The 15,100-nt window shown below is 31.3% G+C and overlaps 2 protein-coding genes across 2 annotated transcripts in view; one reads left to right on the top strand and one right to left on the bottom strand.

The window, feature by feature from the left end:
- LOC127714540 (inverted formin-2-like) overlaps positions 1–2,547 on the bottom strand; it is a 28,343-nt gene extending 25,796 nt beyond the window's left edge. The window contains exons 1-2 of the mRNA XM_052220620.1: positions 2,168–2,547; positions 1,543–1,658 (exon numbers count right to left, since the gene is read on the bottom strand). Coding sequence (XP_052076580.1) covers positions 1,543–1,658; positions 2,168–2,537 — 486 coding nt within the window. The 5' untranslated portion in view covers positions 2,538–2,547. The remainder of the gene's footprint in view (positions 1–1,542; positions 1,659–2,167) is intronic.
- An 8,451-nt stretch (positions 2,548–10,998) lies between these two features.
- Positions 10,999–15,100, top strand: part of LOC127714166 (tripartite motif-containing protein 2-like) — a 47,060-nt gene continuing 42,958 nt past the window's right edge. The window contains exon 1 of the mRNA XM_052220181.1: positions 10,999–11,113. Coding sequence (XP_052076141.1) covers positions 11,072–11,113 — 42 coding nt within the window. The 5' untranslated portion in view covers positions 10,999–11,071. The remainder of the gene's footprint in view (positions 11,114–15,100) is intronic.

Raw genomic sequence — 15,100 nt, 5'->3', positions numbered from 1 at the left:
CAGAGAAGAAGATTTTTGTAAAAGATTACAAAAATTTACCAAAAATTGTTAAAAATTGACTATTAAGGGCAATAACTCCTAAAGGGGTCGACTGACAATTTTGGTCATGGTGACTTATTTGTAGATCTTACTTTGCTGAACATTATTGCTGTTTACAGTTTATCTCTATCTATAATAATATTCAAGATAATAACCAAAAACTGCAAAATTTCCTTAAAATTACCAATTCAGGGGCAGATTTGTCTGAAATTTTCAGGGCAGATAGATCTTGACCTGATAATCAGTTTTACCCATGTAAGATTTACTCTAAATGCTTTGGTTTCAGAGATATAAGCCAAAATCTACATTTTACCCCTCTGTTCTATTTTTAGCCATGGAGGCCATCTTGGTTGGTTGACGGGGTCATCGGACACATTTTTTAAACTAGATACCCTAATGATGATTGTGGCCAAGTTTGGTTAAATTTGGCCCAGTGGTTTCAGAGGAGAAGATTTTTGTAAAAAGCTAACGACGACGGACGAAGACGACGGACGCAAAGTGATGAGAAAAGCTCAATTGGCCCTTCGGGCCAGGTGAGCTAAAAAGTCCACATCAAAATGAATATGTATAATGAACATGAACATGTCAGGGCCTTTTATATATGTAGTTGACTATACGATATTAGTTTGCTCATTTTTGAAGGCTTTCCAGTGACCTATAACTGCTTACATCTATGTCCATTGATCTCTGGTGAATATTGGTATTCATACCACACACATTATTTTCATGTATGTCACCGTGTGTTATGTTATACTTTTATGTAATGACAGCTTCACCATGTTCATGATAAACTACCTTAAATGAAAAATCAACCTGATATGGGACTTACAAATGGACATACTGTATAGACTGGAAAACATGATACCCACTTTTTGCTAGGAACAAACTAAGGAATTATTTGAATCTGGAATAATTTTGAATTCTGGAAAATTGATAAGAAATGTTTGACACGTTTGATAAAAACTAACCAAACTAAAGAGGGTTAGCCATGAGTGCACGGCTAAGGTTAATTTTACTTTCACTGATATTTCAGTATGAACTAACGCCCTTCAGCCATGCATGCATCCTAAATTGGGTTAGTTTTCATCATACATTTCAATTTTCCAGAATTCCAAATTATTCCAGCTTCAAATAATTCCTTGTTTAAGATATAATAAAAGCTATTTCTTACTCCATGCATGCCTGTAATGCTGGCAAGTGGCTATGATATAAAAATTAATGCCTTTTTTTTTTTGGCTTCTCCTTTGGAAAATTTAACATTTCCTTGTCTAAATTTTTCATTACTTTTTAATTTTTTAAATTTCAGGTTGTTTTTTTTTCAAAAATATTTCACTGCTTATAAATATTATATTTTTAAATATGCACCTTAGAGTCTATATTGAATATGCATATAGTTATCATCAGACAAAATTTTGGTTGGATATAAAATATTTGCCAACCTACAGGATCTAGCGTTTATCCTACTTCAGTAGGAAACATACATTTGTTCCCCATAATTCTAACCTTAAAATAATTGAGTGCATTAAGAACACTCTGGTATCCCAGGTTATTGTACACACATATAGCTGATAACATCTCTATCACATGCTTTCTTGGTAAAGTGTTCCCAATATTCAGGGCTGCAATACAAACAAACAAAAAATTGTTTTAAATTTACCGTATAGACCAGTCATATGATTTAGCATTGAACAATTAGAAAATTCTTTTACATGTTTTTACAGAAAGGACTTTACTCTAATATCTGGTGCTCTTTTCACAAAAAATCTTACAACTAAAATTGATATTGAAATGTTCATGACTTACGAGTGTTTTAACTCATAAGATTTTTTCAATTATTTCTTATGAAACTTAGCAGACTGCACGACAGCTTAAGACCAAAAGTTGCACACATTGTTGTGCTAAGCATACCCCAATTGAATTTAAAGTATCAGAAAATAAGACAAATATATCCGACAGATCTGAAAATGGATGCCAATAATAAATGCTGGCAATATTTTCTTGATGTTTTAATAGAAGTTAGAAACATCAGACGAAAATTAATGTTATCGTACAACAAATAGGTGTATGCCCTATTCAATTTTAGTTTTATCCTGTTTAAAGCCCAGACCCAAGCTAGAAATGTATTTACCTAAAGATAATTTTGGTGTGTACATATCATGTCTAACCATGAAGTCAAGTCCTGTGTTGGTATTCAATATAGCCCTAACACAAGCCAGACAGTCTAGCTGATGAATGGCATCAGAGAAACTGGTGAAGCCTTTAGCTGTCATCTGAATCAGCGAGTCCAACAAACTCTCTAATCCATCTAGTTCTAGGAATTCATGTAGCCAGGCATCACTACAGGTCTCTAGACATGTTCTCAAGGCATAGAACATCTGAACTGATGGTGAACTGTGGGAGAGTGAGATACATTTTTCAGGGGACGCCTTCTTCATCTGCACTTCTAATTCTGTCAGTGAGGCATCTTTCATGTCTGTTGCATGTACTTGTACTGCCATTTTATTTATGATTCTCCTCTGAAAATAAAACTAGATGAGTAAAATTTTCCAATCTGCTGTCAATACATGACTGGAATCAAAGAAGTATCCTTTGTTTTAATGGAATTACTATGGCTAAATCGTTTGTTCTTGAGTCTTATTTTGTCTCAGAACTGTATCATTGGTACTTCATCTTTTTTCTTTAAGCCATTGTACATGTGTTGTCTTGTCTCTCTGTTTCAAGGATCTTTATTGCCTCCTTAATTTAGAAAATAGTCTTCACAAGAAATCCCTTAAAACCCAATTATGTACTCCCCCCCCCCCCCAAAAAAAAAAAGAAGGAGGTCCATGTCACATGCATGTGGTTATTCTATACCTAAAAGCAGAAAACCTTCATTTTTAAATGCTTTGAGATCCTGTTTCTCTTTTTGGTGCTGAACAACACCACAGTACATGTTTATATTCTTATTGCAATATTGTCTAGCAGACATTCTCTCCTGCAACATAACAGAATTTGTTTATCATGTTTATAATAAAATGATAAAATTCATGATTGTCAGGCAGTAGAATTTACATACAAATATACAGCATTGTTGACAACTGTTTTCAAATTCAACAGATTTAATAACGATATCAGTGTCTTTTCTGCGAATTTTGATTGCCTATTATAGCAACATACTTCTTCTTGTGCATCTCTTTTCGCCCAAAAAACCTCTAGTTTTCTACTTTTTAAGATGTTTTAGTGTCTTGTCACTGTGATAAAGGACTACATGACATGAACAGTGCTGCTCACATTTACTTCAGATTCTGACAGCCTTCAGTGTTGCTAACGTAAAATTTTGACAGACTTTAGTGTTGCTAACATTGAATGAGATAAATTTGACAGACATTATGTACATGTATGTATTCAGTTAAGTGTGTAGCCATTTCACTGAACTAGTACACATTATTTTTTAGGGGCCAGCTGAAGCCTGTCACTGGTGTGGGATTTTCTCGCTGTTTTGAAGACCAATTGGTCATGTTGGTGGCTTTGGGCTGTTTTATGCTCATTGGTCGAATTGTTGTCTCTTTGACACATCCCAAGTTTCCATTCTCTATTCTACGTTATATATGGTGTTTCAACTGACATTAGACAAGATTTATTCACAGCTGAAAGTCATTTTTTTGAGTGTGCAACTATCATGGACATTTGTTTATCAGGTTTATTGTTACATTTCGTCAATCTAACTATGAGCACACTGTCATGACTGTTATCAAGTTATATAAATGAGAGGCATAAGATACCAAAGGGATATTCAAACCTATAAATTAGGGCCAAGTCAGGCGACAAGGAACACGCCTATTTTTTTTTTTTTTGGCCTTACAGAAAAATACACCACTAGGTCAGTGTTCTCCCCAGGCCGATATGACGCTGCGGTGCCGCAGCGCCTTCATAATATTTTTGTAGATCCCGCAGCGTCTTAATTGGCCGCTGTCCCTTGATACTTGATCCCGCAGCGTGTTAATTTTCACATTTTCATTATAAATGTTGGTTAAAATTGTCAAGTTACTGATCACCGCTGATGGGTCGGTCAGTGTTACGCAATAACTGATAATTAGTTTTACCTGAGCTACCCTTATCTCAGCCTTATCGGACTATGTTATCAGGTAATAGCGTAAATGATCATCAAGAAGATAGATATTTTTTGAAGAAAATTAAAAATTTTAAAAACTTCAGTGCAGAAATTGAAGAAATAGATCGCAAATACATTGTATTTACGCATCGTGTGTGTGATCACTTGACCATTTATATAACGAATTTTTTTCATTGGTCAAGAAGAAGAATCTATTTAAACACGACCAATGAACGTGTTGAATACACATGATAAATTTGAATACACATTGCTAAAGATATTTACGATGAAAACTATGAATGGAAGTATTAGTAGTTGAAAAAATTAAAATAAAGTTTGATTAAAGATAATGAGGAGTAATTTACTTTAATAAAAAGTGAAAAAATGTTGCTTGCAAGGTAAATTCGTCTGAAACTGTCATATTTTTAGAAATAAAATGATCATTGAACATCGATCGTGAATCCGTGCGTCGGGAAATATGTGACAATCAACACGGGTACAGAATCGCCGCAGCTTCTGTATAATGTCACTGGTAAATAATTTCAATGGTTTTAACTTTAACGAATTTGTAAAGTTTCGTTTATATCTATCTGCCAAAGATAGGATTACACAATAATACGCACGGAAGCGTAATGTGAAACTACGGAAACTGGTCAGCTGTTCATTTATAAAAAAAAATTGTTTTAAAAAGTTGTATTCCAAATATCTTAACCATATTCGATTTTATTAATTCTGAATGAACATGTTCTCTGCAAATAACAAAGGGGTGAATTATAAGCAAAAGGTAGATGATGGAAGTAGAAGTTTTTTTTCACACCAATGACTTCTAATGAAAAGTGGAATACACCTCCGTCTACACTGTCAGTATAAGCAGATTTCATTGCTTCTCCTAATCCCAACCAAGCTCAAGTTTTAGCAATTGATAAAAGCAAGCACCATGTTTCTGGTTTCAATGACAAGTGGCTGACTGAGTTTTCATGGCTTACAAATGTTAAAGGGGGTATAAGCAAAAGTTATTGTGAGTGGGGGTTTAATTTTTAACCCTGAAGAGGATAAAGACAAAGTTGGGGAACAGACTGTCCAACAAAATAACACTATCTTGAAACAATATCCCTAGAAGGAGCAGAGAGTAGAAATGAATATTTATATTTTGACTTCTTTAATTGACTGAATATAAATAACTTTTGTGTTTAAAATCCATTTATTTCATATATATATTCTTGTAATTCATTAATACTCTGCATTATTAAACACATAACACAAAGCATTATAATTCATATTGCATGTCATGATTTATGACTTATTGCTTCAGATCACAAACGTTCACTCTAAATAAAAGAGTGGCGCGCCCTTGAATTTTGCGCCTTAAAAAATCCTGGGGAGAACACTGTCTAAGGTCATTCCATAACAGAGACAATTCATAACTGTTGTAATTATAGACATGTTTAAAATGTATGTCTTGAATTTTGACATAACAAAACAGTTAATAAAGAGAATATATATAAATCAATTTATAAGTTTTGCCTAATTAGTGAATTTGTCTCTGGAAGTTATTAAACTCTCTTCTCTTATGTGGCCTGTTATCTATTTCTTGCATGAAGAGATATATGTCTCATATCACACTGCACAGAGTGTGATACGAAAAAATGAAACGTAAGCTGCGTTCATTTGATGGGCTTATCCAGCATCATGAGACAATCTTACGACATTTCTATTATCTATTCGTTAGGTCATTGATAACTTTCAAAGGTTAAGACGATGTACATTTCATCCATGGCAACGGACATTTGTGATTTCTTCAATAATATACAAAACACTCACACTTTTCACCTGGAAATCTTCTTTTTATTAAATTTTATTACATTCTGAATCATAAAAACAGTTTTAAAATATCTGAAGTTAAAGTTTGATGCTGCAAAAAGACATATGATGTCATACTGGTACAAATGTATGTACAAGATTAGATCAACGATTCGCAGTTTTTAATTTATCACAATAAGTCTGTTTACCCAGTGTTTTCCCCAGGGCCTTTTAGCATCATGGTAATGTGATGCTATATTGCTAGAATGTGATACTATCTGAAATGAGTTTCTTAAACATGTAGATAGGGTTATAGGTGTGATGCTATAGTTTCTAGAAACAAGATGGTATTTCACAATTTCCTGTTTACCAGGATGATATAAGAAATTTCTGAGGAGAACACTGTGACCATAGGAGAAATAGATTGAACAACTCGTGAAAATTGGATACATTTTCTCGCTTGGTATCAACTCTTGTTATTTAATTTAAAATAGATATAAAAAAACTCGCCAAAGGCTCCTTTATTATTATATTGAAATCAAATAACTCTAGTAGATATCAAGCGATATCCAATTCTCACTCTGACATTATGAAACCTATAAATACCTGTCTTTATATATTAATTGAAGACAAAATATACTTCTTTATTTTTTTTTATCTTGATCTTTATTCAATAACTGAGTACAATACAGGAAAAGATTAAAATAAACTATTTTATTTTCAAATTTCTGCTTGCTTGGTATAATTGTTTGTACTATAAAATGTTCAAAGTGACAATATTGTAATAATTTTAAACTGTTATTATCTAATTTTGCACTGATTGATTACGACAGGTATTCAAACTTAATTGTTTTATGTCGGGACTATTGACAGGTGATTATCAGTACTTAGTAGTATAAGTAATACTCATAAACATCAAGAAAATGACAAACATATCAGAAAAAAAGATGAATAAAGATGAGTGGTGTTAAGTATTAAAGACATAAATGCACATAGCAGAAGCCAAAATATTTTGATAAAGACAGGGTACCTCCACCTACAATGAACTAATGTCGTAATGATGGACAGTTCAAAGTTTTCTGTTTTATCGATATACAAACATGCATATACCACGTGTACTGATGTTTACTTTCCAGATTCTAGTCCATTTCAGAGTTGTATTTTTGAGTATTGTAGCTTCTTAATGTCTTTCATTTTTGCCGTTGGGATATATACTTCAATTCTTTTTTATTCATAATTGTAATATTTTTGGTTGACAGCTTTCAACGTGTGTATTTGTTATATAACCTTACCTTATTTTATATTTTTTGCAGAACTTGCACGTCTGCACACCTTTTTGAGACAATTTAAAGGCGGTGAGACGATCTAACAATCGTATCAGTGATGACTCATTTTGTCAGCAAACCTATGTTGATATTTTTATTTTTTTGAAAAACGCGGCATATTACCAACTGACGATAGCTGCAAAATATACTTTTTGAAAACAAAAAATGGATTTATAAGTTCTGTTTGATATCTTATGAGGGAAAAACTCGAACATCATTATTTCTCATTAATCTTTTTATTATGTATTAATTCATATCCCATTTAATGAAACGTTGCGGTATTTTGCGACATAAACAAAGACACGTGGTTTTTGTGTTGCAAAACAACGCGAACAAGATTCTTTGAGTAATTACATGTATCTTATCATACAGAGAGAAGAAGATGTAACTGTTCTTAATTATATTGAAATGTTAACCTCCTTGTGTTTTCAAGGACATATCAAGACAAATATGCTATCTTTGAACCTTTAACCCCCTCCCCCCCCAAAAAAAAAAAATAATGATAAAATTCTGGTTACCTGGATTCAAGACAACTGGGACCGTCTACAAAAAAGACAACTTGGACCGTCTATGAAGACAACTAATTACTTGAACTCAATAAGTCAATTGGACGACTATAAAGTCCACACCACCATCTATAATGTCAACTCAGACAAAGTATTATGATAATTGAATGAGTGTATTCTTAAAAGACAACTCAGACCATCTATAATTTAGAGCTTGACATTTTGTTAAGACATTTATCTGTATATTGTTGATGTTTGGAATAATTAAATTTACAGTACCAATTGTTAATTTAATCTAATTCAATCATGACTTCAGGAAAAATGCAAGGAGATTATAATAAACATGTATAATGAATTCAATTAACAGATAAATTAAGTTTGTTTAATGAATTTATAAAGATTTTATTTAAAATATAGAATCACCATCATATGAAGTAAAAATTCAGATTATTTTTCACACAGCAATGTATAAAGGATACTTTTATGTGAAATATAACATTTAATCATTTAAACAGCACAAACTCTATGTTAAAACTCTGTCTAAATTTGTATTATAGACTGTCCAAGTTGACATTTAAAACCCAGTCTGAGTTGACTTTTTGACAGACTTCAGATAACATACAAAATAGATATGCAATAAGATTAAAAACATGTATAAAAATATATAATAAATAACATTTTCAACATATATTCAGTCTCAATTTCTTTTTTGGGGGTATGAATTAAGTTTTATAATAAAAAAATAAATATATAAAGTAGAAATAATATTTTTTTGTCAAATTCAGCATCATTTAAAGGATACTTTTATGTGAAACATAACATTTCATCATATATAATCGTTTAAATAGTCAAAACTTTCTTTTAATAATTTGTCTGTGTTGACATTATAGACGGTCCGAGTTGACTTTATAGACGATCCAAATTGATTTATTGGTCAGTCCAAGTTGTCTTCGGGTGAGTTGTTCCATATTCGTTTTCCTTTATGCCTTAATTAATATAACATGGGTTTTTTTCTAGGACAAGTGCTTGTGCACCCTAGAAAAAACAACCAAATGTACCAGAAAGTTATCCCCCTTAATTAGTCCAATTAATTATGAGATTTTGAAAGGCATTTTTAATTTATTTTTTTATGCCACACCTACGTTAGTAGTAGGGGCATTATGTTTTCTGGTCTATGCGTCCGTTCGTTTGTCAGTCTGTCCGTCCGTCTGTCCCACTTCGAGTTAAAGTTTTTGGTCAAGGTAGTTTTTGATGAAGTTGAAGTCCAATCAACTTGAAACTTAGTACACATATTACCTATGATATGATCTTTCTAATTTTAATGGCAAATTAGAGTTTGGACCCCAATTTCACGGTCCACTGAACATAGAAAATGATAGTGCGAGTGGGGCATCCATGTACTATGGACACATTCTTGTTTCATTATGACTTCTGCGCAAAATTGTTTTATTATGAGTTCTTGAGTTCGAAGACCACAGAATCCCTTAGTTTCAAACTCAGATTCCCCAAAAGGATTACTAGATTTACCAACATTTTGGATAAGCTACATGTAATTTTTATTGATAATAAAAAATCCTTAATTAACAATTAATGCTAACTTCAAATCAATCTTAACGAAGAAGAATGTGGCAAGGTTGAACATGTATGTTAAGGCACTATTCTTCCCCTAATCTGAGACTGTTGTAACAGCACAACATAAGATAAAGAACACTGTAAAGATCCATAGAGAAACACTTTTTGACTCATAAGATCAGTATGAAGCACAAAAAACAACTATTGATATGACAAACAGCACAGTAGACATGTTAGACTAAAACAAATATATGTTAGCTTCTTTTATTATTGAGGATAAATGGGAAACGGAATGCTTCAAAACTTTGAAGCTTTCTAATGTGTCATTGACAATAAACCTTCTAGCTGAGAAAATGACACATTTTTTTCTGCTTTTTTTTGGATATTACGGTCCTGAATTTATGGTATTTACCTAGAACCAATTCATGTATAAGTCCCAGTATTTACTAAATACATAAGTCATGTTAGATTTGTAGCTACATTTACACAGACAATAAAAAAAAGAAGAAAACTACAGAGAGAGTTTACTAAGAAAACAAGAGAAAACTAATACACATAAAAGATAAAAACATTCCATACAGGAAATACTGAAGACTAATATGTTTTAAAAGTATAGTAATCAATATCTTTATTTTTTTTTTAAAAGATTTTGCTACATGCTACATGCTACATGAACTAATGATGCTGTATCCAACACTTGCTGTATGTAAACATCTTGATGTAGAGGGAGAAAATGGTGTAACATGACATATATAAATAATTAATTTGAATTGCTGTGGTAAGGTAATACATGTACTTATGTTTGAAATACAGGTCTTAATCTAGTATTTTGATTGATAAATAGCATTGAGCATGTTCAGTTAGAAGGGTCAGGAGCAAAACATGTATTGTGCCTTTAAATTCATCAAGTTAAAATCTTTCGTTTAACATCAATAGAGTAAGTCTGAATAAAATAAGATTTGATGTGAATAACGTCAAGGAGACAGCAACTAAACCACAAGAAAAAAACAAAAGTCATTTAGGGGTCAAACATAAGATTTTCAACAATTATAGATGAATAGCCTGTTTTCAATTGTTTCCAAAAACAATTTTCATTCTAAGCATGTGAAATTTGTTTGAACAAACGACATCATCACAATTGAAAATGACATCACCACACAATTGCAATCTTTTTTTTTTCAAATTATGAAAATCTTCGCATACATTGAACTATGTTAACAATTTCTGAACTTAGATCTATGTAAAAACATCCATATTTACTAATATAATAAGGATATGTGGTATGTTTACTTTTCGGTAAGTTGGACACAGATTGGTGATCAGCAAGTTAATTTTAAGATGAAACTGAGTAAATGATTGTGAAAATGCTAATCTTTTATCTATTAAAGCAAAACATTGAAATCAAAGGAGATGTGCTAGTGTAATCAACATATAGACAGCAACCCAACAACCCATAAACATTTATATATATGTTAATGTGCATAGATTAAAAGGTTCATGTAATTGAAGATAAATGTAAATTCGATATTTTGTTATATTTTTTTCCTCAAAAGAATTATTAATAATTTGAATGTGCATAATAGTGAAATTTAATTATTTTCATTTAAGAATATATTTATTCATCTTATTCATTTTCAAAAAATATCATGGCTGCCTACAGAAGTCAATGAGTGTTAAAATGAAGAACTAAGAACTAAACAGAATTTGTGAAGCTACCATGGTAGAAAACACTCAGATGTATGATGATACATGTACATGTACTACACAAGACAAATGATCAGGTAAGTGGAACTGGGTATTCATTTATTTAAGAAAACAATAGCTTAATTTTACACCTGAAAACACAACTTTATGTGGTGGCTGAAATATTGGAATCTTCCTGTCTGTCTATCTCTCTTTAAGTTCTGTCATTGTGTCCAGATTTTGTTTAAAGACCAAACAGCCTATTGTTTATGCGCATCAACTAACGCAACTTGGTAGTGACATAAAAGCTCTATGATGTTGTTTTTAGCCATAAAAAAAACGTCAAATTATAACGTCCTATTTCGTGTTTTTCACGGACTCCAACATGGTGTACGCTTAAATCTACGTCTTCCAAGAAACATGGAATTAAGCATCGCACTGATACCTAGTTGAAATTAAACACAAGTGGACACAAAAGATATTACACTATCTGTAACCTCCGTTCTAATAAAAATAATAATAATCATATAAATTTTGAACTCGGCTTTTTGCATTTGCGCCGATCTGCATTTCACTTTTTTTCTTTCACTTGCACCGATTTTGTCTTTCATTTGCGCCGATTGTATACAGGTAAATTATAGGTGAAAGGTATTTTTTTATTTATCATATAAACCTCTTCCGTTAGCCAGTTATACATATGTTATGAATTGTCAATTATAACATGTATATAACTGTTGTCCCCTGCTCACAAAGAGGAGATGGGAGTAGAATTTCGAGCAGGATAAGTCAATTTAAAAGATATTTGTGCACTCTGTTTACATTCACTAAAATCACGGAGTAAAATTCTATTTACAGCATTTCAAAGAACCACAATAAAATCCATAAAAATGTAATACTAGTACAATGAATTATTATCTTTCCGAGAATTTATATGCCACACATCTGATATATTCCTTTCTTGTCATTTTATCTTTTCTATACTTGTTGTACTTGCCAATAACGAAGTCCATCTTTTCTTTCTCGTGTCAAAACGAAGTTCTCGAACGATATGACCAAAATTATCTTTAACATAAGGGAACACTATTTATATCCATATATAACCATGCAATATACATTATAGCCTGCGGCTGTTGTCAGCTCTATTGTCGGGTTGTTGTCTCTTTGACACATTCCCCATTTCCATTCTCATTTTTAGGTTTACTACATGTACATGTATTTACTCGTATAGCAAATAAAGTATCGGGGCAAGTGATAAAAAAAATAAAATAGGCGCTAATGAAAGAATCAAATCGGCGCAAATCTCGTACGCCCGTGTAACTTTACACGGGTAAATATATATGACTTACGCTTAGAATTTTAACTTAATATGTGATTTTCAAAACTGAGTTTTCAAAAGGTTAGGCCGATAAATAATACTTTCGATATACTGGCAACGTATTCATGTTGAGATTAACTTATTTCTTTAAGATTCTCGTAAAATAATGGTGATCTTGCAATGAAGTTAAATTTTATCTATACTGCTTAATTGACAAAATCTAATAGTAAAAATAAAAATGATAAAGGTTCATTGTCCTTTGTCATTTGTTTCATTTCAAATTGTCTCAAGGAGAAATGATAAAAATTTCGCCTGATCTCACAGAAGCTTAAGGCAAAAAATATAAGAAATTAATATACTCAGTGAATGTGAATTAAAATAAAAATTTACGGTTTTTAAAACTAAACTTGTTGTAAATTTAACTTATGACAAAAACAATTGCTTCAAGAATAAGATCCAACATAAAATTTCTCACTTTCAAAAAGCTACAATGACCGGAAAGATTGAAAACAAATTTCGATTTTCAATGCCGGCAATCTATACATACAACCTTGTCTTTGTTTTAATTTCCAAAATGAGCTATTTAGATTCATAATATTTCATCCAGTTTTGAGAAATACTTTATAGTTTTCAACGGAAAATTATTTCTTAGATTCTAAATCAATTTTTGAATTAAAAACTTATTTGTATTTTATATTTAAAATCAAAAACTTAAATTCATATATTATACCTATTATTTTAATTTTCTTATAATTTAAGTATTCAGAAATAATGAATCCACAAACTAGATGGAATAATTTGTATACGCTCGGGACATATAATGGTATAAAGAAGTCCGTCCGTGCTAATGTCTGTCCGTCTGTCAATAGTAATGAAAGAGTGCGCTAGGGCGAAGTTCTGAAATTGACGCCACAAAAAAACCCACACATCTAGTCTAATATAGTCAAATAGTCTGTAAGTTAGCCAGTGTCATCTTTCATTTCTCTTTTTATTTTCAATGATTTTGCTAATGAGGGAGAGGACAAAAACAGACTTTCCTTTCTAAAGCGTAGTAAAAGGTTATTTCGAACAATTTTTCATTCCGATGGATGGTTAATTTTGTGCGGCCAAAACATCATGAGATCTGATACTGATACATACATGTGATCTCTTGTATTACCGGATAATAAAGTAGATGAATACAGTTGTTATTCTTGATTCTTGAAAATTTAAATGTGGGTTTCAAACGTCCAATTTGCAATTTTTTTTTCAAACAGTACGCCAGCAAGGAAAACTTGTACTATGACGTCAGATTCAATGTTCTGAAGAAAGACAACTCTTTTCTTCAAAACGAACGAGAAAAAATCGTGAAAATTACTCATAACTTTTTTGAAAGGTCGGTGACATATACATTTTTTTGCTTTATTTTGAAGAGTACACATGTCACTTTCCTTCTTGAAATTTTTATGAAAAAATCACTGGTAGATATTTTTTGATACTTGAAACGTTTTTCATTCTTGCGTTTTATTTTTGGCGGGAATGAAATAAATCATATTTTTTAAGATCAAAACAATAAGAGTCTTAAACTCTTGAACTTGTATTTGATAGACACAAATCTACTGTTTAACGTGAAACAAGAATTATGCTTGTAGGTTTGATATAACGGGATTTTTTGAGAGTTTAAATAACAAGCAAATATCATGTTAATATTCGGGAAAACACGAAACTGAGGTTGCTATAGTGACAAAACTAAGTCGGTGACCCCCAATTTTTTTTATCATATTTTGTTCCTCAAATCATGAAATACCTTCACACAAAATTTTAAGGAAAAATCACTGGTTGAACTGAATAGGCTGTTTGGTCTTTAAGTACTTATATTTGTGTCAAAATTGTTTGATAATTTTTTGATAAAAAATACAAGAGTTATTTCCCTTTTAAAAGTAGATGACAATGAATACATTCTATAGTCTAAACATTGCTTAATTAAAAGAACCTTCAGAAATGTTTTTTGATACTTTCTAAATTTTGTGAATAAAATGTACAAGACTTTGTCACCTTTAAAAAAAATCAATAGATATAAGATTGGATTATTTTGCTAATAAAAACAAATACATCATGAACAGAAAAATTAAATAATGTGTCAGAATTGTTTGAATTTTTGTGGGGAAAAGTACAAGACTTATCTCCCTTGTAATAAAGACGTAGTCAAAGATGCAGATTATTAATGTAATATAAATAGTTGCAAAAACAGGAGCCTGTAAAAGGTATTTTTCAATTTCAATTAATATTTTATCTCAAAATGTACAGTTTTCATGATTTAGTAATATATATTTGTTGTTGTATTTGAAATCAGACAATTCAAATTGAATTTGAAAAATTTCATTGTTTGAATTGTTCAATTAAGATCACATTATGTTTTAGTAAAAGAATCTGGCTTTGTTATTGTTGACAATACATTCTATGTATTTTATGAGATAATTGAGTGTTATCTCCCTTATTTATTTAAGCTATTTTCAGTATATTTGACATCTCCTTGATTTTATTTTTACAACTGTAGTATATAATTGTTGAGATCACTACATGTGAGTTATATTACAGCAGTTTTTTTATATAAAAAAATGTCCCTTCACCGGCTGTGCATAGGGAAGACTTGCTCATTTCTGAGGTCAAATTAGTTCCAGATGGGTTTTACAGCATTTTTGAGATGCAAACTGTTGCAAATGACATATAAGTTTCATAAACATTCTTACTTTTTGGGCAAATACCTGCTGGGTTTAGAAGGGAACCAAAA

Source organism: Mytilus californianus, unplaced genomic scaffold, assembly GCF_021869535.1.
Source record: "Mytilus californianus isolate M0D057914Y unplaced genomic scaffold, xbMytCali1.0.p SCAF_9, whole genome shotgun sequence".
Lineage (NCBI taxonomy): Eukaryota > Metazoa > Mollusca > Bivalvia > Mytilida > Mytilidae > Mytilus > Mytilus californianus.
The sequence above is the reverse complement of the archived record's forward strand: the minus strand, read 5'-3'. Positions and strand labels throughout refer to the sequence as shown.